Source organism: Tympanuchus pallidicinctus, unplaced genomic scaffold (genome assembly GCF_026119805.1).
Source record: "Tympanuchus pallidicinctus isolate F22 unplaced genomic scaffold, pur_lepc_1.0 scaffold9, whole genome shotgun sequence".
Lineage (NCBI taxonomy): Eukaryota > Metazoa > Chordata > Aves > Galliformes > Phasianidae > Tympanuchus > Tympanuchus pallidicinctus.
This window is the reverse complement of record NW_026294813.1, coordinates 16,921,369-16,949,211: the sequence shown is the minus strand read 5'-3', so window position 1 is coordinate 16,949,211 and position 27,843 is coordinate 16,921,369. Positions and strand designations below refer to the sequence as shown.

Here is a 27,843-nt window from a genome sequence, read left to right as displayed (position 1 = left end):
GGGCAGCAGTAAATTAGCAGCTGTGACTTAGCTCCCAAGTCCAGTTGTGAGGTTCCTGCTTAGTTGTTCCATTAATTGTTGCCATTTCCAAGAGATGGTGCAGTGGTTTGTATGTGCTGCTCAGTCTTCAGCAATGTCAGGATGAGCTTTGCCAGCAAATGATGCCTCTGCCAGGGGAATACAGGTGCAGCTCAACAGCGCATGGCCTAATGTAGACTCTGACCTATTGAGTGTGATTAAATGGGTCTCGCTTGACTACAGTATAATATTAGAACCATTTTTTTTTTTTGCATTTTGCAAAGCAAAACATTCAATTAAGAAACCAGAAACAGGAAATGAATAAACATTATATTTGTGTTTTTCTTCTATTAGTTCATTCAGTTGGCTCTTCCTAATAAATAAGATCCAGCCAGGATCTACAGGTCTTGGGACTGATTTTCTCTTATTATCATCAAGGGGAGTCAGCTTTGTTGTTAACCTTTCCATTTATTTAAAATGCCGTGGATTTCATATTCAATTTTTATGCTCCCTGTTTCTGATTGTTTCCTTGAAATGGGAACTTCAAGGACTTTGATAAATGGATTGAAAGGTTGCCTTATTTTTCTGTCACTTCTGCCTTCATGTCCTCTGCAAAATGCTGTTTTGCAAATCATAAAGCAAGGGGCTGCAGTAAGCATTCATCAGAGCAAGGCGCAGAGGGCTGTAGGGGCAGAGCAGATTAGATAGTCCCAGTGAGGGGCCAGGAGCAAGGGCTTGTGGGAAATAGTTGTGAGCTGAAATTAAGACAAAAGGACACAGACTGGAAACCAGGGCAGTTTTTATGAAACGGTATCTCTTAGCCAAACACAGTTTTGCACTGCTGTGATCTGCAGATGAATGGTGGACCAGAAGCTGTGGAGAAGGGCCTTCATTGGGTTCATCAGACTGCTTGGTTGACTTACACTGTTTTTCCAGCAACTCCAATTGAAAGTGTGCTAATACAGGTACTTGTGAGGCTTGAAGGAAGGCTGATCCAGCTCTGCACAAACTGCCATCTAAAATGCAAATGATGTATCTCCACCAAAAATGTCAGGATCACCATTGCTGAGGTATTCAATATTCCTTTAAACAATCCATTGCAAATAAATGTTTTTCCCAGAACAGGTTTTCATGAAATGTGTTACAGCAAATGGATGTAAGCACCTACAGCCCCTAACTCTTCATTCCAAGACAGCAGAGTCCTATTTGGGGAATGCAGCTTTCTAACAGCCTGCAGTAAAACTAGTAGAGCCTGCAGCCATGTGCTGCACTCCTCCAAGAATACAGCCAGGAGTGTTTCACCCTTTGCCAGAGCTGGCATACACAGCTTTAGCTATACTCTCATCATTCTCTCCAGTCTAGCAAATTGCCCCAGTTCTCTCAATATTTTCCCCATTCAAGCTACTAGCATACCTAAACTGCACCCCTCTTTAGAACAGTTAAACACGAGGCTCACATAACTGAAGAATGAGAAGCCCTAAACACTAAATAGATTATTTTCCTCCTGGATGGGCTGAAATTGGGTTCTGTTCCTCTCGCACTGCTGCAGTCGTTGCACCAGATCCAACACAGGAAGCACCTGGAATTCTCATCATACCACACACTCGCCCCAGCAGCTGGCCATTTCGTGTCCGAGTTGATCTGTGACAAACATCCCCATGTCACCACGCGTGAGATCTCCCTGCAGAAGAAACACCTGTCTATCCTGCCCTTCCCCTGCTCAGCTCCTTTATGTCCTCCAGAGCCCTTCACTGCTCAGACAGGTCTCAGCTCACCCAGCCCCACAACCCAGGACATCACATGGAAGTGCTGAGCTGACGGTGACTAAGTCCACAGCCTACAGTGCTTCACTAGAAACCATTTCTTCAGCACAACATGATGGCCCTTCATCGCCAGAACTAATTTGACCATAGCTAGAGTGCAAAAGATCTTCTGAGCTGTTCAAATGTGTGATTATTGCACTTGTCCCTTCACACACCTCCGTAAGGGCAGCCAGGAGCCATGTTCCTTCTGGTTCTGCAGTTTTCACTCCCTTTTGCTGTGTTACTATGGAAAATGAGGGAAATGTTCAGCTGCCAGCTCTGAGTCATCACCACCCTCCCAAACACAAATGTATCCTGGGCTGCTCTTTCAAAGGAGCTGCTGAGCACACAGCCCAGTACCACCTTAGCTTTTCAGGTGGCTGCAGATTACAACTTGCAGCAGGAAGAATTAATACTATTAATATCCCCTGTTTAATTCCCCTGTTTACAAGAGACCTTTTCAAAGCGCAGGGCCCAAAAGCACTTGACGCATTTTACTACCTGCATGTTGCCAATCCGCAGCCTTGTAGGAATTTCACAGCTGTCACTGGTGCAGACTGAGCTCATCACTGCAGAGCAGCAACATGGACAGACCTGAGGTTGTCCTGTCCCAAACTTGTAAATTAATCACTATTTGATAGAAAAGAATGACAGATCTCCAGCATTCCAGCTACCTGCACCAAATTCCAGAGCTGTGCTGACAGTATGGAGCCACCATTCCTGTTCATTAGGGTACAAGTGAGGTATAAACTTCCCTTTCTCCTTGCACTGCTCATCTGAGCCTGCTAGACTTACCGTGCAGGCTAATGCGGCATCCAAATGGAAGTATCTGCAAGGGATTTCAAGCAGGCAAAAGTGTAATCCTCCTAAGAACGTGACTACCTTCCGGAGCTATGATCTCCTGTTTGTCATTATATGCATCTGTCTGCTTACCCAGCTATCCATTCGCATAGTTACCTTTATTCTCACTACAACCTGAATATGAACATCTACAATTTCATGGAAAGGGCAATGCATATTTGTTCATTGAAGGCTATCTTATCTCATTTTGTTTAGCAGACCTTTTCACTTACTTTCACTTCAGATGCAGCAGCCATCACCAGTTCATCCAAGCACCTCTGACCTTTACTTGCCTACACCTATTTTCTGCCAGATGTCCCCTAAAAGGGCCTGATATTGTAAATACATCTTTTGCTATAGGGAACAGTGAATTTCTTTGACTTTGCTTTCTCCACTGGGGGTTCAGAGAATGTGTGCTAGGGAGAGGCAGTGTCGGAAGGATCACTCTGCCAAACGCTGGTTTTGAGAGTGAGTTGAGCTGATCTGCATCAGGGCGAGATTACTTGTAAGGAAAGAAGGGAGGGAAGGGGGAGACAGAGATGTGAGAAACTGCGTCACTTCCACAACTGCTACTGCTCAGGAGAAAGGAGCAAAAGAAATATATATCTGCCTACCTATTAATTTAAATCTAGACCTAGGAAGAAGTCAACGAACTGTAATTTATGAGCTGTCAAAGCCTGAAAAATTCCTTTTGACACTGTATTTTCAGTTATTACATGCTTTCCTGCAACACGACAGCGTAATTCTGTAGGGAGCCTTCTAGTGAACAGCACAATGGCAGAGGGCAGTGGGGGCTTTCTTATTATCTTTTCTTCCCCCTTTCTTCTTCTCTCCCCTCTCCTTTCAATCATCCCCTCTTCCCTACCTTGCCGCTCACCCAAATAGCAGTGAGGAAGCAGCAGCAGCCCAATCCTGCCAGCTCCTCAATGCCTCTGAGGCAGTACTCAGCGCTGTACTGGATCTGGCTCTGTGCAGAGATTTCTGAGAATTCATGGGGTGATGGGAATGGAGATGAGGCACTGACCTCAACTCCACCAAAGACATGGGAAAAAGTACTCCCACTTTACCATTTTAAATACTTCAGTTTGTTTTCCTCAGCACATGCTAGGCACCCACCACTCTTTCTGGTGCACCTTTCATATGGGTCTCTCTCACTTGCACTAACACTGATTGACAGCTGTTAGCCACTTCAGATCCCCCAATGTTGGCAGCGCTGCCCATCTGGCTCTCTGATCCACCATGAAATGAACCAGAGCCATGGAAAGTCCTGGCCAGGTCCTGTATGCCCCCCTCTCGTGGGGGTGAGCAGTTTCTCCTCCTCCCAAAGCCCTCCTGCAGTTTTGCTTGCTGGAAAGCTGTGCTAGCCTGAAGAATGGACATGCCATCACTCACTGGGGCATTGCTGAAAGTAGAGGGTGGGGAGGCATTTTGATTATAGTGTTCACTGGAAAACAAAGTGAGAAAGAGCTGCCTGCCTGTGAGTGCCTGTCTACATTTGCACCAAGAGGTGATACAAGGGGCTTGAGAGTGGTGGCAGAAGAACCTTTGTCCACTGCCAGTAACAGGGGAACGCAAACTAGCACCAAATGAAGCTCAATCTGAAAATGTTTCAGCTGCTGAAATCCAACCTGAGTACCCCCAGCTTCCAGCTTGTTTTCTTATCACATGGGGACAGGAGCTGGGGAGGCATTTCACAACAAATGTCATTTATCCTTGTATTTCTAAAGCTTTCTGTTTCTTATACACAAAACTGCGTTTTTAATTTGAGTTGCTGGTGGTGGTGGGAAGGCTGCCTTTTTTCTTTCCAGCTTTGGTTTCTCACTTACAGCTCAGAAACCCCTTTTAAGGTCTATTCTCTGTGATAGGCATTTCGCCTAGTATTTAGAGAATCACACCCACATGCTGCACACATCCATATGCAAACATACAGACAAGCACACATATTTTCTGAGTGAACTGAACTCCAAATCTTGTGCTTTAATACAATTTAAGCAGCCTGTACAGAATTCTCTGGTGTCGGGATTATAGAGTAGTGCTCTGAAAGCACCATAGAAAAATTCATACCCAAAGGAGAAGACCATGCATTCTGCTGGGTTTCACTGCAAGGCAACAATCACAATTCTGGAGTCCATTCCAGACCATGCTTCTCTTTAAATTCACCATATGTCAGTTTCCCCACGTCTGAATTCAGGCTAACATACCCACTTGCTATGATTTCGACAATAGTTAAGTGAATATGTAAGAGCAGTGTTATTACATACTATGCTGTTATAACTGGGACAGTGTGTTTTTTTAGCATTAGATGTCAATCAGCCAGTGCTAAAATTCCCCTGAATTGAAGATGGGTAGATGAGGACAGAGAGATTTGGACTGAGTAACTGGTAGGTTATTCTCTAGGGTACTCTAGGGTGTAATTCTAGGGTGCAGGGAACACCCTTGTATCTTACTCTTGAGTGGGTTGTTGATGTGCACCCTTTCATTGGCTTTGTTCAAATTCAGAAAGTCTGCATCAAATCCTTCATGCTTATATTCTCTGGATCCTAGTTTCTATGTATTCTACTACCTGAAAGAAAAAAGGGCTTACCATCTGATCGACCACCCTGGTCTGCATCATTCAGAGCCATACTTTCCTCTGTTTGGGACAAGACAGCTGGAATAGGCCAAAAATAAATGAGCAAACCCATAGTTAATCAGTGGAGCAGTCAAAGCAGGGTTCAGTGCATGCTCTCTGACTTTCTTTCAGTTAACATTACATATGCTAAATAAATGTCATCCCAACTGGGGCTTGGGCTTTGTTTCTAGCTCATAGATATGCTCAGGGAAGCTGAATGACAAGAATCCTATTGCCTTACATTGCTTCACTGTGCAGGGAAATCTCCAAATGTATTCAATACAATTACTTCTGCTCCCAGGAAAAAGATGCTGAGGTGAGGGAAGGGAAAAGATTGTCCTGTGTCCCCTTCTTGCATGAAACACTTTTCAGAATTGTGACTTTATTTTCCTTAAGTGACTGGTTTCCTTCAGATCTCATACCTAGTTAGTTGCTTTATCAACCCGGCATCCTACAGATGTAATAATGGCAGGAGATGCAACATGGTGAAGAACAGTAGTGGACATTTACAAAGATAAAGTCTACACATAGCAGACACAACCTGTGAGTAAGCCAGCAATTAGCAATAGGCAGTAACTACCAGAAGTCAGGAATAGACACAATTGAGGATTGTGTCCATCTTCGGTGACAATACTTGGAGAACACTGCCAGTATTTAGGAAGATACAATATTCCTTAAATGCCACTGTTGTAATAGATTTGAAGGCCTGCTGTGTGAGCATCCGAGAAAGAGCAATAGAGCAATTCCAGAGGCCAGGGGAGGCAGGAGAAGGGCTGTATGTCCTTGAGATCTTACCTTCTCCTTGGCAAAACCGGCTGATAGAGTTTTCCTTATCAGTAGAAACTATCATGAGCTGCAAAGGTTGGATCTGTAGAATTTGAACTTTCTTGTAGTTCCTGCTGAGTACAGCATTCAAAAGAGCGGACATTAAATGGATTAAGAAGTGGGTAATGGACAAATCTCAAAATGCAGTTGTCAAAGAGAAAGTGTGATGGAGTGAGGGTGTTTGTAGTACAGTTCTGCACGGATCTACCAGCACTGATGATAGTCAGCATTGTCATGAATGAAGAGGAATTAAATATCCCAGCTGATAAAATCTGTGGATAACACAAAATGGAAAATTGTACGGGCAGGACTCTGATACAGAATCATCTGACTCACTTAGGTCACACTGAACGAGCTTTGGCTGACTAAGGTGATATGTGCGTCTTCTCACAGAGCTGACTTGAAGCTGACTCATGGAGTAATGAGGCTAAAAACCAGACCTAAGGAATTAGGGGTTATACCTCATAAGACAGTGACCTAGAAAAGTACCTAGGCAATGACCTAGAAAAATGGTTAGCATGGCTGAGGAAGTTAACATTAGCTCCCAGCATGGTGGTGGGTAAAACCATCTAATAGGACCTCTTGCTGTACAATTAAGGAAACTGGAAGACAAAGATGATATTTTAGTAGGTAGCTTTGGTGGGGAAGTGCACTGACAAACTGATCCTAGCTCAGTGTGCAGCTTTTAGAAATTGTAAAAGATTTTGAAGAGAACACAGATACCTCAGAGGGTCAGGTTAAAGAGCTGTGCTCCAAGCAACTTCAGTCTTTATGGAAGTGTCTTTTCTTGTGGGATGGGGGGAAGGCTTATATACCAAAAAGCGCTTTAATCAGCCAGAGAGATACTGAACTTTTCTCCAAAACTTTTCTAATTTGAATGCTGTGCCAAACACGTTTAAGTGAGAAGTCAGAATCAGGCTCTTGTCACAAGAGGATACGCATCAAAGCAGCCTACGATGCTGCCAGTTGCTGTGTCTGGTGTCTTCGTAGTAAGACTTGACTCCTCTCCACGATGCACAGTTTAGCCAAAATGAAACCTACTGGGATACCTGTAAGCCAGAAGCAGTATGCAGAAGCATGGTGACTCATCCATGGGGTAGGAGGGTCTTTAGGAGCAGCTCCGTAAGCATCCAACAAGTGGAAGAGACAGATGACTGAAAAACCTTTTTTTGTTGATAACCCTGCAATTACTGACTAGAACAGGGTTAAAGGGATTTTGATAGAAAGATGGTGTTGCTGTTCCTAGTTCTTCTTCCCACATGATTCCCATCTTTGCCTCCTGACTGATGCTGCAGCTCACTGGAGAGGGTCTTTAGCATAGAGAGCGTGCTGAGACCATGTGCTGGCTCCTGGTGTTAGTGTTATCACTTGCTGTCACATTTCGAAAGAGGAAGCAAGCCTGTGCCATGCACACAGAGAACAAAGCCCTTGCAGAGCCGAGTGAAAGTTACAACTTGTCAGCATGTCTCTCAGCCTGCCGAAGGCCAAACATGAAACACGAAAAGGGCTGAAATGAGGGAAAAAGTGGGAAATATTAGCACTGTGAGCTCTCAAGCTCAAGAAAAGGCTTGCTATAAAATAGCACATTTACTCCCTGCCTCTCCCTGCGTCTCTGAGTCCTTGCTACTGATGAAGGGAAGAGACAACTCCCCTTAGCGTAGCTACAGTACCATTGCAGTAAATAGGGACTAGAGCCAGGTTCAGATCAGCTGTGTAGCTTTTGTTTCTCCAGACCTCCAAAAATCCTTGTTAGGCAAAAAGCATTATTAATGAGGATGAAATCAGGGAGGAGACAAGCTTACACATGGACACACATGGACAGTGAAGCTCCAGTAGCTGGCAACTGGCATTTTTGTGACTCAGATTTTGCCCTGATTTGGAGAATGAATATCTGCAGGTACTACGCTAGGCAGTAGTGACATAATGGGCATTTATAATTGTTTATCTGGCCATAGCTGGGAAAATAATTCCGTCATCGTAAGATACTGTTGATTTACAACTACTAAAAACTTCCACCAGGTATCTTTGGGGGTTTATGCTTACTGGTCGTTTGGTCCAGAGGTGTAGTTTTCTGACGCAAGTACTTTCAACATGGACAATTTCCCATGGCAAGAGAAAGAAAATAGTATGGTCAGTACTGGCCAGGGGGAAAAACAAAACACTCCTCTCAGTCCCCTCCTGTACAGAGACGCATCTTGTATAAACTCAGAGGAGAACACTGACTGAAAACAGGATATCAGCGTACCAGCTTCATGTGGACTCAATCCTTTATTGCTAGTTGTTGTTAATAAAGGTGGTGGTAGTAGAAACATCCTTCGGGCTCTCTAGTCTAATTAAAATTAGATGAAGCAGAGCCCTGGCAACAGAAAATTACTTAAATATTTATCTTATTTTACCATCTCCTTCTTCTGGTACCCAAACTTGTATGGTATTGAGTTCCTTCCTTTAAGATGCATATTCTGTGTGGACTAAGAGACGCTCATCCTCTCGCAGTTACTGTATGGAAATTCTTTGTCTCCATCTTCTATCTCTGATTGCTCTCTTTCATGAATTGCACATGAGTACAGAGTCCCAAGTTTGAGTATAGGAATGGCACAGGCAGGATTAAGTTGTGGCTTAAGGCCAGGATTTCATCTAACACCTAGAGAACAGAGAATAAAACCTGAAGGAAACCAAAATTGCAATAATGCCTCTTCAGAGAGTGAAGGACCACCTAACAGTGCAGACGAAAAGCCATTCAGTAAGAGTTAGTAGTTCTTGTTGAGGTGAGCTGTGAAAGACTTTTTAGAGTACTGAAAAGAGGAAACTCAGTAAGAAGACCCTCATCTTCCAGGATGTGAGGGAAGAAAATAGAGGAGAAAAGCTCAGCTGGTGTGAGCCACTGATTGTACATGTTCTCTGCGGTCAAAGTAAATTTGCTATGAGTTCAGATGACAGCAGCCAAAGCTCAGAATCACAGGACTGTCCCTACAGGCCTGTCAGACAAGAGCTGTATAGACCTTGCATAGGCCCAGCCTTCACTCAAGCCCACAAAAGCAACATCATCATCATCCTCACAGCCCCCTGCTGCTTTCACCTGGAGCAGCTGTGTGAGCACTGACGTCCCATGCTCTCCCTTGGATAAGCCCACCCTGAAACACAGCTGCTAACAGAGCTACCAGGAAGGCCAATGCCTGAAGTAAACTGCCTCTGCAGCAGGAGGCTCTTTATGAACTGTTCTTTACTGCTGGCATAGCACCCGGCTCATTTTCACCTTTCTTAAAGGTTAACTTCATTTCCCTCTATTAGTTAGTTTTAGCGAATGCCATTCGGTGCAGCAGTTGAAGAGCTCTGTCAGCAGATGGAAATGACAGTGGCATTTAGATCCAGTCAGGGTTGAAAGTTGAGGGAGTTGGAGGGGGAAGTGGAAGAAATAATCTTCAATAAAACGTTTGCACGGGAACGTTATCAAGGGAATCTCACTTTCCCCAGATAAGAGATCTTTGGCTCTGTATGCTGAGGGGAGCACTTCTCCTATGAGGGAAGTGTTTGGGAGGCTTCAGACTGGGCTGAGGGGCATCCCATATCAGTGGGTAACTTCTTATTGGGAGCTTTACTTCCAACTGGGCATGTGCTGATTACTGATTTCACTAAAGGAAATTGTGGATAGCAAACTGTGTTTTATTTTAGCTACGGTCCTTGGGTGTGCTGGGCACAGAGCGGAGGAACTGAGGGGATCCTGATGGCAGATGCAGCTCCTCATGGAGCGGAGGGCAGCACTGAGCTCTGCTCTGTGTGACAGCGACAGAGCCCGAGGGAACGGCATGGAGCTGTGCCAGGGGAGGGCTGCAGGTTAGGGAAAGGCTCTGCACCAGAGGGTGGTGGGCACGGAACAGCCTGCCCAGGGCAGCAGGCATGACCCTGAGCTGCCAGAGTTCAAGGTTTGGGCAATGCTGTCAGACTCAGGAGTTTGGAGTTTGGATTGTCCTATGTGGAGCCAGAAGTCAGACTTGTTGATTCTTCTGGGTCCTTTCCAGACAGAATAGAATCACCCATGCTCTGGGCTGCTGTTTTAAAAGGTGTGTGGTAAGTCTTGCAATAAAATCTTCCTCTCCGCTCAGAGGAAGGAAGAATTTTGTCTGTGCTGACTATTTTGAAGAGTTTTTTTGTTGTTGCAATGGAGTGGTAAAAGGAGATTAAGAAAAGAGGCAGAATCAGGAAAATATGTATAGGCAAATATAGAGAGATTCTCAGACCCTAGCACACAGAAGGTGTTACTGGCATCACTCAGGCTCTGCTGTCCTTCTGTCCTCGCCAGACCTCCTCTGACACAGCTGCAAAAACTCCATTCTGCATCAGGAAGATTTTGCCTGGGAGGTTTGATACCAGCAGCAGTGGGAGGAACATACTGAACAGCAGTTCAGCAAATTGAAGGTCTAATCCAAAGCCTGCAAGGTTCCATGCCACTCTTTTTCATTAACTTCAATAAGCTTAAGCTGTAACCTTGAATCCGCAATGTTTATTTCAAGCACTGGTGCAGCATCACTTGGAATATTATGCTACACTGCATGCACACCTTGGGGTAATGGCCTAAATGAGTATGTGGATAAGTCAGGCTTGATCCTGCTAGGCACCATCCTTAAGCAGATCCATTCATTTCCTAGATCATTTCTTGAGTTGGCCAAAGCATTTCAAAGAAATGGTTGTATAGACAAATGTAGTTTCGTGAAAAGCAAAGCATTCTCCTGGAACAGGTCCGTTTAAATGAGATTTTTGCCAGGGTACATTTTTTTTGAAATTAATGCATCAAGTTCTCATTTCAGGAGGCAAAATCTTGTCATTTTAACATAATCTTTTTGATTAATTTTGTTTCAAGTATGTATTGTATTAAATCACTGAGAGCATAAGAATTTCCATTTTGGGTTAGAGCAAAGGCTTTCTAGTGTAGCATCTTCTGCTCCATCAGTGCTCATTAGAAAGAGTAAGATAGGGATTTTATAAAAAGTGACCCTTCTCTTAATATCTTCCAGCTTCAAGCGGATGTAAGTTTAGTGACTAAGATAGATTTTGCATCTGGATCTTCAAGTTTAGTAGCAGTGAGTGGACACAACCACCACTAATCTGCTTCATTCAAAATTTTTGGAGTCAATTTATGACTTTTGCCTTCAACAGCATCCCATGGCAGAAATACTTTCCTTTACTCATATAGTGTGTGAAAACGTACTTTCTTTTGTCTAGCTGAAAACCACAGCTACTTTATATATTTTATGTTTTGAGGTTATTAAGACAAAGACTTTTATTCCTCTGAGACAAAACCCTTTAACATTTCACAAATGAAAAATTTCCATTTCACAAGAACTTTGGCCTCTCTGATTCTAAGTGGAAGCACAGTTTTTGAGTCCTAAGAATTTCCCATGGAAAGAAAATCCCATTTTTCATCCAGTTTCAGTCATTTTATTATATCAGTGTAATTGTGGGTAACAGTAAAAAGTAAAAATAAAAAAAGAAACAAAACCCACTTTGGCACCCTAGGAAGAACTGAAGAGGATGAATGAAAGCTCAACAACAGCAGCTTCTTCATCCCAGTTGGGCTAGAAAATTCACAGGGACAAATTAAGGGGGATGAATCACCCCAACCTGATCACACTGTCATTGTCATGCCCTCATGCTGTAGTGTAAATCTCTGTAAGGAAGATGGTATTCATTATAGGGAAGGAGACCAATTCTTACCTTCATTTTTACCTACAAAATCCCTTGTCTGAAGCTTCCACCTAGCTAAAGCAGGACAGGCTTAAGAAAAGATACACTTTAAGTAGTCTGTCTTCTGGAGATAAAACGTCACTGTTAAGGCTTCCTTACAGATGGTGGGATGTCTGAAGGATTCAATGGGTAAATCTCATTTAAGTTCCGTTCTTGCAGCCTGTATGCACCTCACACCCCTTCTGCTCACGTCCACAAGCAAATCTGACAGGGCTTCATCTCTTGCTCAGTAAAGCAGGGCGAAATTATATTTCTATTTCTAACCTTCGTATTTTTTTACTTATAGTCACAGGCAGGACTGTCTCTTTTCATGTTTACAGACACAGCCTGGCGCACTCCACTCTGATTTTAGCTGTGGATTCCAGATACAAGCGTCAAACAAATAATATACAAAACTTCCTTGTGAAATATGGCTTCATAACTGAATTGAGCATTAGGCCCGGAGCTGTATGATGTAGGAGAGGTGTTACTGAGACCTATGAGACATGCTGCTTGGATTACTTTATTATTATTGTATTCTTTTGCCTCTCCTTCTTCATTTTCTTTGTTTGTAGATGAAGGGATAGAGAGGAAGGAAGAAAGCAAGTTTATAAAAGCAAGAGAGAAAGAAGTTGAGGCATTCTGTGGAGATCTTTAATGACATTCTGTATAATTTGAAAGTGGAGAGGGAAGGGGGGAGAGAAAAAGGGAATTAGCAAAAAAACTGGCAAAAGAAAAGTGGAATGTGGAGAGAAGCGTGTGGATGAATTTTAATGCAATCAGAAAGCTGTAATAATGGTAATAAAGGAATATATTCAGACGTCAAGAGAGGGAGAAGGGAACAGGACCCGCGACGCCAGAATTTAAATTAGACATAGGCGTATAATTCTCTTTTCTTCCCCCCCACCTTTCTTCAAATGAAGGAAATGGAATTTTTAAGCACAGCGAAAGAGGGATTAACAATTGGCAGGTTTTCAGCCCTTTGTCTTTTGGCGAATCCCATTTAATCACCGTTTTTAATATTAAGGAGGCTGTGGCCGTGCAGGGCTGTCTCAGGCTTGGGGGAAAAGGGATGATATACAGAGGAAAAGAGAGATAACACTTAGGTTCAGGCAATTGTGAGGAAGTGTTTCAATTACCTCCACTGAAGTCTTTTAAAAACTGAAGTTTAATTTGATCTGAAATGTCGTCACAGCTCCTGCAAGAGAAAATATGTCCTTCCCACCCAACCTCCCACCCCCCCCCTTCCTGCCCATGTCTTTGCTGTTCCAACAACTCTCAATGCTCAAGGCTTGAGTGCTACCATGGATAATGTCATGGCCCTCTGGGCTTCTGGAAGGGGTTTTAAAGGCCTGACAGGTCACCAGTGGGATGAGTTTAGGAACTGAAACTTATTTTCTTGACATACCAGCTTTGACACCACTGACCCTACAGAGTTTGTCATGAAGCTTCTAAGCTTATGTCTGAATGAGTGTGAAAATCAAATGGCCCTTCAGGCTCAATCTCAGCCCAGTGTTGCCACAGAGTGAAAAGGGGATGTTATACATAGGAATTAAGATTTGTTAAATTCTTCAGAACCAAAGGCGGCAGGAGTTGTATTCAATTCTAAGCTGTTCCTGAAAGATGAGTGTAAAAGCATGATGTAATTCAGTGTTTGTTTGAGGTGTCACTTGATAGTACAACAGGTTTCTCCTTTACCTCATTCTTCTCCAAGAAATCCTTCAAGTTTTTTATGGTGCAGTAGAAATCCATAGATTTTCAGGAGCTGGGAGCCCAGACAATCATGGAAAATCCTGCAAAGCTTAGTTACAGCACAGCTGCATGCCTCCACACTTCCATGCCAGGTCTCCTTAAGTGCTTTTCTCCCATTAATATTCCAGTGCACCAGCTCATGGCCAGAGATGTTGCTGGGAAATGTCAGCTGTAAGCACAAGATGTCAGTATCAAGGGAAATAGATCCAATTTTTTTTTTCTCATGATTGAAAGGCTGATTTGAATTCAGTTATTCTTCTGGTTTGGGGATGGAGAAGAGAAACTGGGTTCTTGGCTATACATTGAATTTAGAAAGATCAGGTTTTTAGTCTTGAGTCTTTTCCCAAAAAACACTGCCTCATGAATCATTCTCTGAAATATTCCAGCTGAGTGTTTCAGATGATGAATAAACTTGGAAGAATTATGATCTGCCAGACACAAATCAAGCAGAGTCTTTGTGCTTTGCACGACACCAGGTCTTAGACTTGCACTCACCATAAGATTTCCTAAGCAAGGGCTACTAATAAAGTGGGTCGTTGTGAGTTGTTTTCCCAGCTTAATATCTAACACCATAAAACCTGTCATTTGAGATCTGCACAGGGAATAGCATCCCTTAGCAATGGACAGTTATGGTGGTGCTGTTCAGCAAGTCTGAACTGCTGATATCTGTCTTGGGGTTATAATATTCTCAGATGTACAAGGAGATTCTGCTGTTAGAGTTGTTTACAGTATGTCTTCATAGCGGGGTTTGCTTGGCCTGTAGCCCAGGTTTTGTCCATAACTTATTTTGTATCTACATGGAGGAAGCCTGACTGAGCTTTCATATGAGCTGTCTAGACAAGACTGTAGGTGTACTCTTGGATGAAACTTCTCTACAAGTAGACAGTGAGTACTGCACAGGACTATAGGCCAACAAAGTCCAGACAATTATCAGACTTCCAATATGAACTTTCTTCTCCATTTCCTTCAATTTATTTTTTTTTTGTCCCAGATCGGCATTTTAGTCACTATTTATATCCCTCTCTGCTAAACAATTTCTGGATGTGGATTAGCAGCTAGTGGAGACCAAGAATCTCTTTCAACAGTGTCAAGTAGGTCTTCCTGCTTGGGGAATCCAATTGAGAGCCTTCAAAATAGAGAATCGGTCCCAACACGTTTAATTTGAAAACCTAACCTTAGAATTTGGGCTCACTTGTTGGTGTGTATTTAGTTTCTTTCCAGTTACTTATGGGGCCAACAGCAGTCATCATCTGTGTTCTCTTGGACAGATGCACCCAGATCATCACTGTGACAGTGTGTTCAGGGATCTTGCCATTGCAGGGCTTAAAAATTTCTTCCCAGAAGACCAATTCAAGATCTGTGTTCATTGTCATTTTCAAAAGCAGGAATTTCCTTTCAGAACCAAGCCTATTTACCCCTTTCTCTTGCATGAACATGCAATTGGGGAAATATTAAGCCCCTTTACTCTGATAGACACCATCAGAGGGTTCAGCCATAAATCTGATCTCCAGTTTGTCAGATGCCATTCACTGTTATTGCTAGAACTGCTTGCTCATGTCAAGCAACTTTTTGGCTAGAAAAACTAGAACTTTCTGGCTCATGTCAAACACTGAAGAACTTTAGTGCCCAATGTAAACAGTAGTCTATTCTTTTTACAGATGGGGAAACTGAGGCTGTCCTTTCATTGGGTAGTTATATGTGCTGAATTCCCACTGATGCTGCTGTCCTTGCAAGAGTTGTATTATAAATGTTAACAGTAACTACACAGTTATCCATCTTGCTAGCACAAGGAATAACAAACCATACAGTAGGAAAAGTGATTTTGCCTTCCATAATATCCATAGCAGAGTTTGAAATGAATCCCAGATTCCAGTCTGAAATGTACAGATGGGAACTTTGGCCAAGTTCTTACAGATTCTCGTGAGCCTACTCTTCCATAACTGAGACTGGAGTGATTTGCACTCAAAACAAGAACAAGGGGCTGTCACTGGAAACCACTCTGTGGCATGTTCAAAGTAAACAAAAGGAAGCAGTTCATAACACAGTGCATGATTAAGCTGCAGAACATCTTGCTGCAGAATGCCATGGATGCTCATAGTTCTCTTGGGTTCAAATCCCAGTGAACAGTTATATCTAAGAAAGACAGTTTGAGAGCTGTTGTATACAAAAACACAGCTTGAGGCTCCAGAAATATCTAAACTGCAGAATGCTGGAGTCTGGGAGAATATTTGGGGGGATTATCAAAATTGTTTATCCTGTTCTTATCCTTTTTCCTAGGCATCTGTGATTGGCCATGGAAAGAGGCAGCACTTGAGTCAGACCTGCCATCTCTCATACAGCTGTTCTTTCACTCTATGTGCAGGATCCACATCCAAGTCAAGGCCCAGAATAGAGCCATGCAATTAAACAATAGAAACTCTTCAAACTTCAGATGCAACAGTAGAGAGTAATGCACCTGAGGGATGAAGCTTCCTTCTTTGTGCAGGAGAATTATGTTCCCACACCTGGGCTTATATTCATTTGCGCTTGTCCCCATCACACAGCTGTTCACATTAGCTGTTATTCTCTCTAGCCCGGGTGTCTCAAAGCCTCTGTCTCCAGCAGTCAGAGACCGGCAGCTGTGCAATCATATCTGCTAACGAATGGGATATAAAGAATCTGTTAAGTAAAACCAAACCAGGGAGGGAGGAGGGGAAAAGATCAGCACAAAGAAATCACTCCTGCTAAGATGTGATTAGGGATGCCCCAAAACACCCAGCTGCGAGGAACAGGTGAACTCAGCAAACATTTTAAAGCTGGCAGCAGAATTAGCTCCTTGTGGGTGTTGTTGGATACGGGGAGGGGAGTGAAAAAGGGGGGAAATAGAAGCCCATGCAAGAGGAATGAGGATCTGGTTGCTATTGTTCAGAGTTAGGTAGCAGTAGGGTTTTGTTATTTCCAGAGTAGGTTGGGTTTTTGGTTGTTGTTTTTTATCCCTGTCCTAATTTTTGAAACACCTCCATTTTACAAGGTTCATGTATTTTCCAGCAAGGTACCACGGAGAAGATAATTAGCTAATTTACAATTAGCTACAACAGAATTCGTAATTGCTTCCCCTGTGGAAAGGGCTGTAATCATCATCACAGAGCTGTAGGACTGCTGCGAAAATGGCAGTAGGAGTGTGCAGCCCAGGCCCCAGGAAATGCCCTGCTTTTAGCCTATTGATCCACCTGATTAGCGTGGGTTGAGGGGAGCAACAAGACATTCTGATTGAGCGCTGGTTTGAGCCTGCAGTGTTAAGTTCAGAGCTGGACCTCAATCCAAACTTCCATAGATTCAGGGGCATGCAGCTCACCTCTCTGATCTGTAGCTCCTTCCTTGGCCTGAAGTTCCATAATTGTCTGAAATGGCTCCTGTCTGTACCTCCTAATTGGCGTTGGTACGTTTTTGCCTCTACTGCATGATCATCTGTCCACATCTCCTTGATGGACATTCAGTGCCGTTGACTCTCTCTTCTCTGGCAAAGAACTGATCATGAAAGCAGTCAAGGAAGATTGCTTTGCCTTTTGTTTCCCCTCTGGAAGATATGATACTCAGTCCTACTCACCAGCGTTTTCTTATTATCCACACCTGCAGGGTAAATGTCTCTGGGTAGTTCACTTGTTCATTCATAGTGCCAAGGAGATAAGCCTAAAAGGGCCTTCCCAGTGCTTGGACTGAGGCTCCACAACTGGTCCCTCATTGTGTGCACAAGCAACATTTGGTGAGGAGGGAAATGGCATTACAGACAAATAATTATTAGTTATACAAATAAAAGAATTAATTAGTATCTGCTTTCTGAAATGAAGCCATACAGCAACCTGATCCTGATGCTAGAAAGCCAAAAGCACTGACTAATATCAAAGAACCGCTCTGATGAATCCCGTGCTCCTTGCAGACACACACTCCCCTACAGAAGTAAGCAAATGCAGGTTTTGCTCTTGCATGGAGATGCAAACACACAATCTGTCTGTGATGCCTGGCAATGAACTCATGATAAAATAGAGATGCTCATATGTTTTAGAATAAGAGGTTTGATGGTTAGAAGGGACCGTAGTGATCTTCTGGTTCGCCCTCCTGATTAGTCTGGGCCACGAAGGTGGTAGATCTGTCTCTTTATTTCCAAGGCCTGGGATGTAATGTTCTTGATGGTAAAGCTGGCTGATGCTTTTCTGATACAAGGATTCAACCTCTTTGTTTTGCATGAGGAATAGGAGAACATAAGTGTATTTATACGCTTTTATCTAAATGCACCCCCACGCACACACATACATTAGCAAGAGCTATCTGGATAAACACAAACCTGTGTCATGTCTCTCTGTGAATGACCCTAATTTTCCCACAGTCCCTTCACAATTGCTGTGATTCTTGTTCTTGTCCTTTTGCTCTGCAGAGGGTCAAACATCCTGCATCTCATTGTCCCTTCTGTCTCTTTAATTAGTGACTGTCCTCCCCCTTCTCCCTCTCACTCCTGTGTCCCCCCTTCCCATCTCCTCTTGGCACTTGGTTTGCAATGCTCTATTATTTCACCTTTCGCGCGTGCCGTCTCCTTCGCCCGGGCCTGTCTGACACCTCTGCCTTACGCTTATCATAAAAACATAACATTTAAATACAAATAGAACAGGGAATAATTTAACCCCTATTTGCACTGGGGAAGGTGTTGAGACTTTGTATAAATACAGCTGGGGAGATTTATAGACACATTAAATTTCTCTGACAAGTTACATTTCTTCACCACTGTATCTTGCAGCCTGTTTTTCCCAACTCGAGCAAGCTTCAGAAGAAAGAGAGAAACCTCATTTTGTGGGAGCATTGGAAGTGTTATCAAGGGGTCACACCTGAAATTCCATGATTATTGAAGCCTTTCTCTATCTCTCTTCCTGTGAGGAACAGGGAATGTTGGCTCCATTGGTCAGTGTGCTTTACAGATAACAAAAGGGGGTCAACTTAAGATGAACTTAATTTCTGACATCATAGAAGTGTCTCAGGCCACTTGTTGTTAGGGTCTTGAGGCAAATCAGCAAAAATTTTGGCCTTTCAGAGAACCATAGCACAAAGGAGTAACCATCCATGTTCATTTCCGTGGGTCAACCAGACATGATGGGCTCAGGTTATGGGGAAAGGCCAATAATGGGGTTAACAGTAGTGAAATAAAAATGTGGGGAGACGAGGCTTGCATGGACATCCCACTGAACATTTGCACTGCAGAGCAGAGTGACTGCTCAGACTGCTTTCATCTGCCCCTCCTATGAGGCCAGTGAGATTTCTTCACTAACTTGAAAAATTTAGGGCCCTGATATTACATAGGTTTGGTATGTTCCTTGCTGAAAAAGGGAGAAGTCTGGGATTCATTGGTGTTATAAGAGTGGGCCTGCATCCTACAGAGCTTGGAGGCAGCTTGATTAGGTAACTGCTTCAGGCTTCTCTACAGCATAAACCTCTGTTTTCTGTAGTACGTAAACTGGTCTGAATATGGTCTGAGCACAGTCTGAGCAAGGACACTGGAAAAGTTTGGTGGGGAGCATCTGCAGTGTGCACATGCGCTCAGACAAGTCCTGCTGACTCCTGCCCATCCTCACCTCATTTCACACCAGCAGCCTCGTGACCCTACTCAGACACATTTACAAAGCAGAAGTAGTTGCCACAGTGCACAGCATGTTGGCTTTTTGTCTGGGCCTTGGCAGAGCAGCATATGGGGGCACTCGGGGTGTGAGAGGTTCACACAAGCCCATTAGGGGATAAATTCATTAGCCAAGATCAGGAATGTGCTGAATGGTCCCAGCTGCTGCCCCTTTCTCCCTCTCTTCCCACTTGAGATGTTCAAGGGACATTGTTAAAATGCACTGCTGAGCTGGGATCTGAAAGGTAAATGCAGCACTTTGTTAAAAGAGCATCACCACACACACACACACACACAAAAAAAAAAAAAAAAAAAAGAAATTAAACTAACTCATTTTTTATCAGCTGAGTGTGTGATTGTGTAGATTTCTGACACGGCAGATGTGACAGATGATTCCCCTGACAAACCAAGGTACAGTTTTTCAGGAGGGAGGGAGGGTGATGATTTGGAGACTGCGTTGAGGGTGATGCTCAGATGGCACTGAGTGCTGGCTGGCCTTGAGGGATCCCTTTAGGTCACCTCCTCTGGAGCAGCTGGACCAACAGTGCCTAGGGAAGGTAGTCTTCACCCTCAGCAAAGCCTTCTGGTGGTCTGATGCCACTTGTGTGCAGCTCCCAAAAGCACCATATCTTCTGCCAGCTGGCTGTGGGGGCAGGCATCACTCCTCTCAGTGTCCAGCAGAGATATGGAGAATAAGGTTAAAATAAAACAAAATAAAACATAAAATTAAATGTTTCCTAACACACCTGTTTTAAGCTTTGCATAAACTAAGCCAGACAAGGCAGTTTCAGGCCAGTTGCACACTAGAGAGTTCTGCTGACAGAGGAAGGATGTGATTTTTTTTAATGATACATGTATATTAGCAAAAAAGCCTGGTGAAAATACAGTTACACTATAGGAGAGCTTTTGCTGATGCAGCTTATTTCAAAACAGGGGAAACTGTGTAAAGTACAGTATAGCAGACATTTCCTCTGAGATGGAAGTATTTACTAGACACAGACTTCTTAGGCAAAGCCTTTTGCCGTAGAGTTCCCAGTTTTCTCCCGAAACTTTCCTCCCTCCCTCAAGTGTCTCCCATTTCCAGGACAGCTGTTTTCACTTTGCAGGTGGGCTTTCCCCAGTCATCTGGACAGTCTTTGGAGCCAGGCTTTTTCCTGGGCATTGTCCTTACCCAGTCTACAGGCAGCCCCAGAGCACACATTCAGCTTTAGTTATTGCCTTTCTAAGGTGTTATAACCTCTCTTTTGCACATCAGTTTAATCACCTAGCAAAGTGGTTTCTACTGGGACCTGCAAGGTATTAAATGAAAACAGTAGTTAGGTCAAGTAGGGGAGATGTATCTAAAGCAAAATTCACGCCTGTCTCTCCACTGCTTGGTTACTTGACTGAGAAATGTCGTTGGTCCATCACAGGCCCAGGGAAGCCAAAGTGGTCGTTCAGGCCCACAAGGACCGTGACTTACAGGGATCTTCGAACTTTTTAGTTCATTCTTTGACATTACTGGATTGAAATTACTCAAATCGTTTCCAAAAATTCTGAGGAAAAAAATATCTGACAAGTATGCTTTTGGGAAAAAAAACTTGTGATTTTACAAGTTCCCTGGATGCAATTCCTGTGGTTCACAATCCATTCATTGAGCCTAATCACCAATACCATTTTCCCTCCTGGATGTATCCATCCAGAAAATGAACCTTTTGGTTGTCCAAAGCATCTTCTTTTGAGGTGAGTATAGACTACACAGCACTGATAAGCATCATTAAGGCCTCAACTTCATGCTGCCAGCAGACACTGAGCTCCCTGTAGCTAATCAAATCCAACATAAATCGTATTTCTTGTTTTTAACGTGTCTATTGAAAGGGTAGCCCTATTTTTTATCTTCCATCAGTAACACACACATATCCTCTTTAACCTATTTTTCCTATCACTTCTGTAGCCTTACTGAAAGCAACGTATCTCCTCATTTTCTGGGGTAGAACACTTTTGGTTCACATGGATAACTCCACTGCAGGACTGAAAACTCCTAATATCCTCAGTAGATATCAACTGCATGAAAAATTATCCTCGCCCAAGGCTGTAGAGTAATTTGCCAATTTGCAGGTGCATCTTGGAGAGGGGAATTTTGATCAAACACTGGTTGAAGCAGAACAGATTGCCTACACCAATGATTTCTTGGTGAACAAAAGTGACATAAATCACTCAATTACTCAGCCAGCAAAGAGTTGTTGCAAACCAGTGTTTTGTTCAGCCTTAGGTTAATATATGCATTTAAAAATAAATAAACAAATAAACCAATGCATTTATTTATTTATTTATTTATTTATTTACATATATTTATTCAAATTGGTTACATCTGCTCTGTAAAGTGTTCTGGAAAAAAAAAAAAACAACCTTGAATCACTCATTTACATACTGTTTAATGAATGATAAATGAGATGCTCATGAATCAGTTGCAAAGGGCCTGTTTACATACATGGCATAAAATACCTACATTTCTTTTTTTGTTGTGCCTTACGTGGTGTACTGGTAGTGATCTTTGAATACAAACCTGACTCAGATGCATCACCCAGTGATCTCTGAGATCTTTCTACCAACTCATTACTCAGTGGTCTGGTTTCTTTCCACAGGCATTTTCTCAATGTGTTATGTTGTGGATTGCAGCTCTCCATTCTTGATATAAGTCCAAGTATAAATAGTCTTCATTCAAGATACAATATCTGCCAGTAGACCACATCCTGCTTTGACATGAAATAGCACCTTTCTTAAGCTACCTCAGATATTAGCATTCATATAAGTTAACTTCATGTTTCAAGAAAAAATATATGTTTCAAAAACTTTGGGCTTATTTTAAGTGAACTTAAAAAATAATCCAAACTTGAAGGTATATGCCTTTGAGTGGATATGGATGACAAATCTCGATTTACAGACCGTGGCTTCTGATATATCCTTATTTAAAACAGCTTATGTAAAACTTTTTTTTTTTCCTGCAATGTATTTAGTATTGTGAAGGCTACTAACTTATGCTATTTTTCAATTGGACTTTATTTCTGTATGCTATCTTTATCCACGTTTCTCTTGGATGGCAGTCTGAGCAATGTTGTTATTTCACTTACTGCAAAAAATTGATCAGAAAAAGCTAATTTGGAAGGCTTTCGTGCCTAGGTTTCAAGAAGCAGTTAAAACATTTTAGATGTTTCTGGGTTTGGGAGATTTTTTTTTTTTTCATTGAAATTGTCAAATTATTTTCAAGTACTCACTGAGAGTCAGATGTTATTAAGGTGTTTCGAGCCAAGCACCTGAAATGACTTACAGCTTCTGAAATATGTCACCTCAATGAATTCACTGTTTCTTTTGCATTTGATACTGAGCTATCTTGGCTTTCAAATCCCTTCTGAAATATGGTAAGCATCTCTTTATTTTGTTCCAGAAGACAGAAAACTCTTTGTGGGCATGCTTAATAAGCAGCAGTCAGAAGATGATGTGCGCAGGCTATTCGAGGCATTTGGCAACATTGAGGAGTGCACAATCCTTCGGGGACCCGATGGAAACAGCAAAGGTAAGATGATGGCTCATGGCACACTGTGCTCTTAGCTTCAAGATAGACTAGGTCTTAGTGTATATATAATACTCTGGCACAACAACTTACTAGATGGCTGCAAGGACAACGTATATTAGAAAGGCTCATATTTGCCAAGGGAGGCCATATTTTTCTATTTTCTGTCTGCTTATGTGTGAGAATAAAGAGCCAATTGCATGTAAGGATATCCCCCTCCACAACAAGCTGTCTTTCCATGTGTGCACTGTTGCCCATTTCTGTTTCCTCAGAGGGCAGAGCCTTCCCTCTGAAAACAGTATCTTTACAAGTGCTTAAGACAGGCTCTTCCCATCAGCCCCAGGAAGGCTGGGAGTTTCTTTTCCCATTGAACAGGCTCATTCTTTTTTCCACCATTGTCTTTGCTTATTCCTCGTGCACCAGTCCAAGGTCTTCCTCTTCTTTAGTTAGTCTTTGCACAGATATACATCAACCAGCAATCAAAATTGCGAGGGTACAGGATGTGATGTAAACAACACAGTCAAAAGGCAGTTACTGTTTGAAATACATCAATGCTTAATTGCAAAGCATACCTTTTTTTGCCACCTTTTAGAATCTCCTGTTCCTGGGCAGTACAAGGAATCTTTTCTAGAGTCCAGGTGGAAGGATGAGACTTTTCTGTTGAATCTGAGGGTCATTTTTTTCCTCTGACATTTTCTAGACAAAGTTACTTCAATTTGAATAGGAAGCCCTCTTCTCGTGACAGCATAATGTGTCCATTAAATATTGATCTGCTTATAATACATCATAAACCATGCTGGAACATGCAGCACCAGGGAAGAGACCACTCTTGCTGATGCAGTTCATATCTCACTAGATATTTTGACATGTGACAAAATCAACCAGCATATTTTTGCAATGGAAAGGCAAGAAATCCAAATCACAGTGATACACTAGAGAAAGATATTGCTATTCTGTAAAGTCACTGGTGGCCCAAAATGATTTCACTATGGCATTATAGGGCAATATTTTGATGTAAGTCAGCAAAGCCCAATCTTCCTTATATAAGTGGCTTAAAATAAACTGTGGACACCTTTCTTAAATTTTATCGCTACTTTAACTTCATGAGACCCAAAGGCTTGGTTCACCAAGAAGAGCTCCAACCATTGCTCAGTGGCAGATATTTCAGCACTCCTGTCACTGAAGAAATCAGCAAATTGAGTGAAAGCCAAAAAAAAAAAATAAAAATCCATCTCTACCTGGATTTGTACGGAACAAAATCTAATGACAAAGGAGTTAAACAGAGTAATAATAAAGGAAATAATGTGTGAGCTCTGTAAGAAAAAGCTTTCAAAGGAAATCCAAACCACAGACTTGTATTCATTCTTGTTCTTTCTTTCTCTTTTTTTCTTAAACAATTTCATTATAAGTCCAAATCTGAGTGGCAGCTCCATATTGCTAACCAGTTTAATTATTAGTGCTAGCAGGCTGCAGTCTCAGGCTTGATTTCACTGAACTGTTCAGGATCAATACTGAGCCTTGACAGAGGCTCCAGCTTCCATTTGCTGGTGCTGTTTACTGAGAATATGAAGCTCCTAATTTACACACACGCACAGATACATACACACAAAGAGCATTCAATCCTGTAGAAAACTTAAGGGTAGTGCCCTTATTTTAGGAGACAGTCAGGCAAGCCACAACTCCCACAAAGTTATTCCCAGTCTGTAATGTCTTCCATCCGCTAGAAACCAATGTGACACATATCACTTGTGAGATATTTATTATGGGCAAGACCCATAAAGTGTAAATTCCACCCAAACTGAGTTTAGGCAGATCAACTAAGCACCAGATAGCAATCAGATCGCTCTGGTCCTAGCAAACCCATTATATGAATCTTCACCATATATCCCTGTGGTGAAATTCCTAGCCCTCCAGATATCTCGATGCAATCATTACTTTGAATTTCAACTTCCCAGAGAATACCGTCACAGCCAGAAAGCCTTTTCAGCCTTGCTTGAATCCATGGGTGGATGTCTGGAGCCTGTGGACATCTGCATCAGTCACCCAGGGCCAGACAGACACAGTTGTTGCTGAAGCATGCAAGGTGTCAGAAGAACAGGGATTAGGGCATTTTTCTGCTGAAGGAAGTGCAGAATATCTGTGCTGGGAGAGGTGAGAAAGGAATGAGCTTCCCTACATCAATCTGAGTAAAGCTTAACAGTGTGCATACAGGATCACAGGATTCCACAGGTGTGAAAGCCACAGTGAGATTAGATCCAGTTTAACAATCCAGCAGGACCCATAGTGTCTGCGTTGCTGCTTTCTGGATACTCTCCTTATTGTTTTCTCATATAATTTATTTTTATTTTCTAATTCAGCAGTAGTCTTTTTTAGTATCTCAGAAAGCAAAGACTTCCCATTACACCAGAAGTCCTGCAAGTGGAGTCTAACACCTCCAATGATACCTTAGGCCCTGACTCTGCAGTCTCCTCTGTTCTTGCAGGACAGCTGACAAGATAGTCAGAGCAGCCCTTCCAGCTCTATAATCTTGAAATAAGGAAAGAAAAAGAAAGAGAAAAACAAAAACAAAACAAACAAAAAAAAAAAACAACCCAAAAACACACACACTTACCAAAAAAAAACCCACAAAGCCCAACACCCGTGCACATGTATCTCCCTGCTCAGCCTGGTTATATATCTCTCTGGGTGTCAAAATCCCTTCTAACTCCAGAACTGCTCCTGTCACAAGGACACCATTGTTTTGAGGAGTGTTGAGACTCATATTCTCAGCTCATGAGATCCTGAGCACAATCCTGGTGACAAAGGGCAGAGGGATAATTGTGTACACATTTCATGTTGTGTAAAAAGCCATCCGATTGAGCACACAAAGGGAACAAAATGTTTCTTTGACATTATACATATGTGAAAACTGAGTTTTCATTTGTCCTTCTGTCTCAAAACCCAAGTAGGAAGCAGTAGGAAAAAGCAATGAAGGACTCTCATTAGCATATAAGGCATTAAATAAGACAAATGCCTCCTGCTCCCCTCATTCCCACCTTTATCCAGCTCCACTCATCCATCAGGTTCCTCAGCACAGAAGTGAATTTCACCTGAAGAGAGTGAAGCCCTCAACATGACAGCAACACTGTAGCCAAAAATTTTCCTCTAAATGCAGTGGGTAACTGATTTTGGAAAGCCTTTGTATATTTGCTAATAAGCATCTTATTTTTAGAGTCATAAAGTACAAAAAAATCTGTGCAAATAATTAAACATCCTAATTCTGGATTATCTCTGATTAATGAAGAGGGAGGCACAGAATCTCAGGAGCCTGGGAATGCTGGGCTGCGATTATGTCATAATTGATCTCCATTGTTTGTAGCTGAAGTTTATCTATCTCATTTTCCTGTGATTGTCTCCTCTCAGCTCCTTGCAAATTAGATCCTACTATTAGCAACAATCATTACGCTTCTCCTGAAATACAGTCTGAGCACAGGAGTATGAGGGAATGCAAAGTGAAGGCATCCTAACCAGTAGCTGATAGCTACTGTATGTGTAGCATACGTATGTGTTCTTTTTAGAAGGGGACTATCATTGCTTTCTTTGATTCCACTTCTGCCAGCTCATAGTGATGATTATAGACACCTTCGGGGCTCATTCTTCTACTTTTGTAAGTGAGGTATTGTAGTGCTGCAGTTCCCACCATGCACTGCATGGATCCGTGATGGTTTGTTGACCTTCTAAAGATTCTACAAAGGAAATGAAGGACAGCTGTCCTGTTGTCAGGGCTGGCATCCCTCATGAGTGTTCTGCACTCCTTCAGGGAAACAACTAGGGCTTTGCAAATTGATTAAAAGCTCAAGAGTCTTTAATAGTAATGAAAGGGGATGGAAGCCAGAACTTCTCAGATCTCTTCCAATCTGTTCCAAAATCCTCCTTAGCATATGGAAATTACTATTCCTCCCTCTGAGTCAATTTGCTTGTAGCTAAGAGTGTTAGCAATACTTTCCCCCACTCTTGTGATGCATGTGACCCTTTGAAGTGTTGATCATTTCTGCACTCTAGCATATATTCATAAAGGCACCTTTCTGCCCTGGAATCTTTTGTAAGAGTTCAGACAGTGTGAGATTCTTCACATGGCAGTGTAGGCTAGAGGAGCACTGCCCACATTTCTCTGATGTGTACAGGAAAGCCGTGGTAAAGTAGCTTATGATATAATATTCACTGTATAGTTCAGGTTTCAGTGGTAGAAACATGGCAGTCATCACATGCATATCTATTCCATTTTCATTTGTTTATCAGAAGATATGTCATGCTTTGTCAGACCAAAGCTGCTCGGAGCCAGGACAAGATCTGAGCAGCCTCTGTAGTGGACTTCTACCAAGCAGTGATATAAGACAGATACCTTGTGTATTTGAAACAAGCTGAATGCCTTCCCTACATCTGTCCTGTGGTGACTTGTAACAGGAATGGGAAGCTTTCTGCTTTTGTTCATTTCCTTACTCTTTTCCAGAACACTGGAGAGTGTTCCGCAGTATGTTTAATACAAATAAAAGGAAAGTCATTTTCACACAGTAAATTATAAAATTGTGCAGTGCTAACATGGGAAGCTATAAAGGTCAAAAGATAAGTCGTTTCAGAAGGTTCTCTCTAAGTTTGTGTCCACCCAAATTATATGCAAGCAGCATGGAACTATCTAGCTTTGCCTCAAGAAGTCCTTGAACTGCCTATGGCTGGACTTTGGAAAGGAATAATCAGTTTGCTTGTTATGCTTTCTGCACTATCTTCTCTATCACTAGTTCTGAGGACAAGATAAAATATTTAAATGTTCTGTCATTGGTAGCCACGGAACCTTTCTTATGTTCTTCTTTTTCTTTTTCTAGGGTGTGCATTTGTGAAATATTCTTCGCATGCAGAGGCCCAAGCAGCTATCAATGCCTTGCATGGCAGCCAGACAATGCCGGTGAGTAGCTCTGTAACATGAAAAGCAAGAATTGGTCCCGTGGCCTGATATGGTAGGAGGAATGATTTATGTATGATCTGCTACTCACACTGTAGGAAGATGGCATGTGGAGCTTTGGGTGTGTTTAACTCATTAAAGGAAATGCCAGGA

At 42.4% G+C, this 27,843-nt stretch overlaps 1 protein-coding gene across 10 annotated transcripts in view; it reads left to right on the top strand.

Annotated features, from left to right (window-relative positions):
• The window catches only part of CELF4 (CUGBP Elav-like family member 4), a 715,804-nt gene that overhangs the window by 586,387 nt on the left and 101,574 nt on the right, over positions 1 to 27,843 (top strand). For 6 of the 10 annotated variants that reach the window (XR_008203252.1, XM_052670669.1, XM_052670665.1 and 3 more), the window contains exons 4-5: positions 22,629 to 22,757; positions 27,614 to 27,693. Coding sequence is in view for 9 of the 10 variants with exons in the window: in XM_052670669.1 (XP_052526629.1) it covers positions 22,629 to 22,757; positions 27,614 to 27,693 (209 nt within the window). In the remaining variant the exon portion in view is untranslated. The remainder of the gene's footprint in view (positions 1 to 22,628; positions 22,758 to 27,613; positions 27,694 to 27,843) is intronic. The other 4 variants (XM_052670670.1, XM_052670666.1, XM_052670668.1 and 1 more) reach the window with 1 other exon arrangement.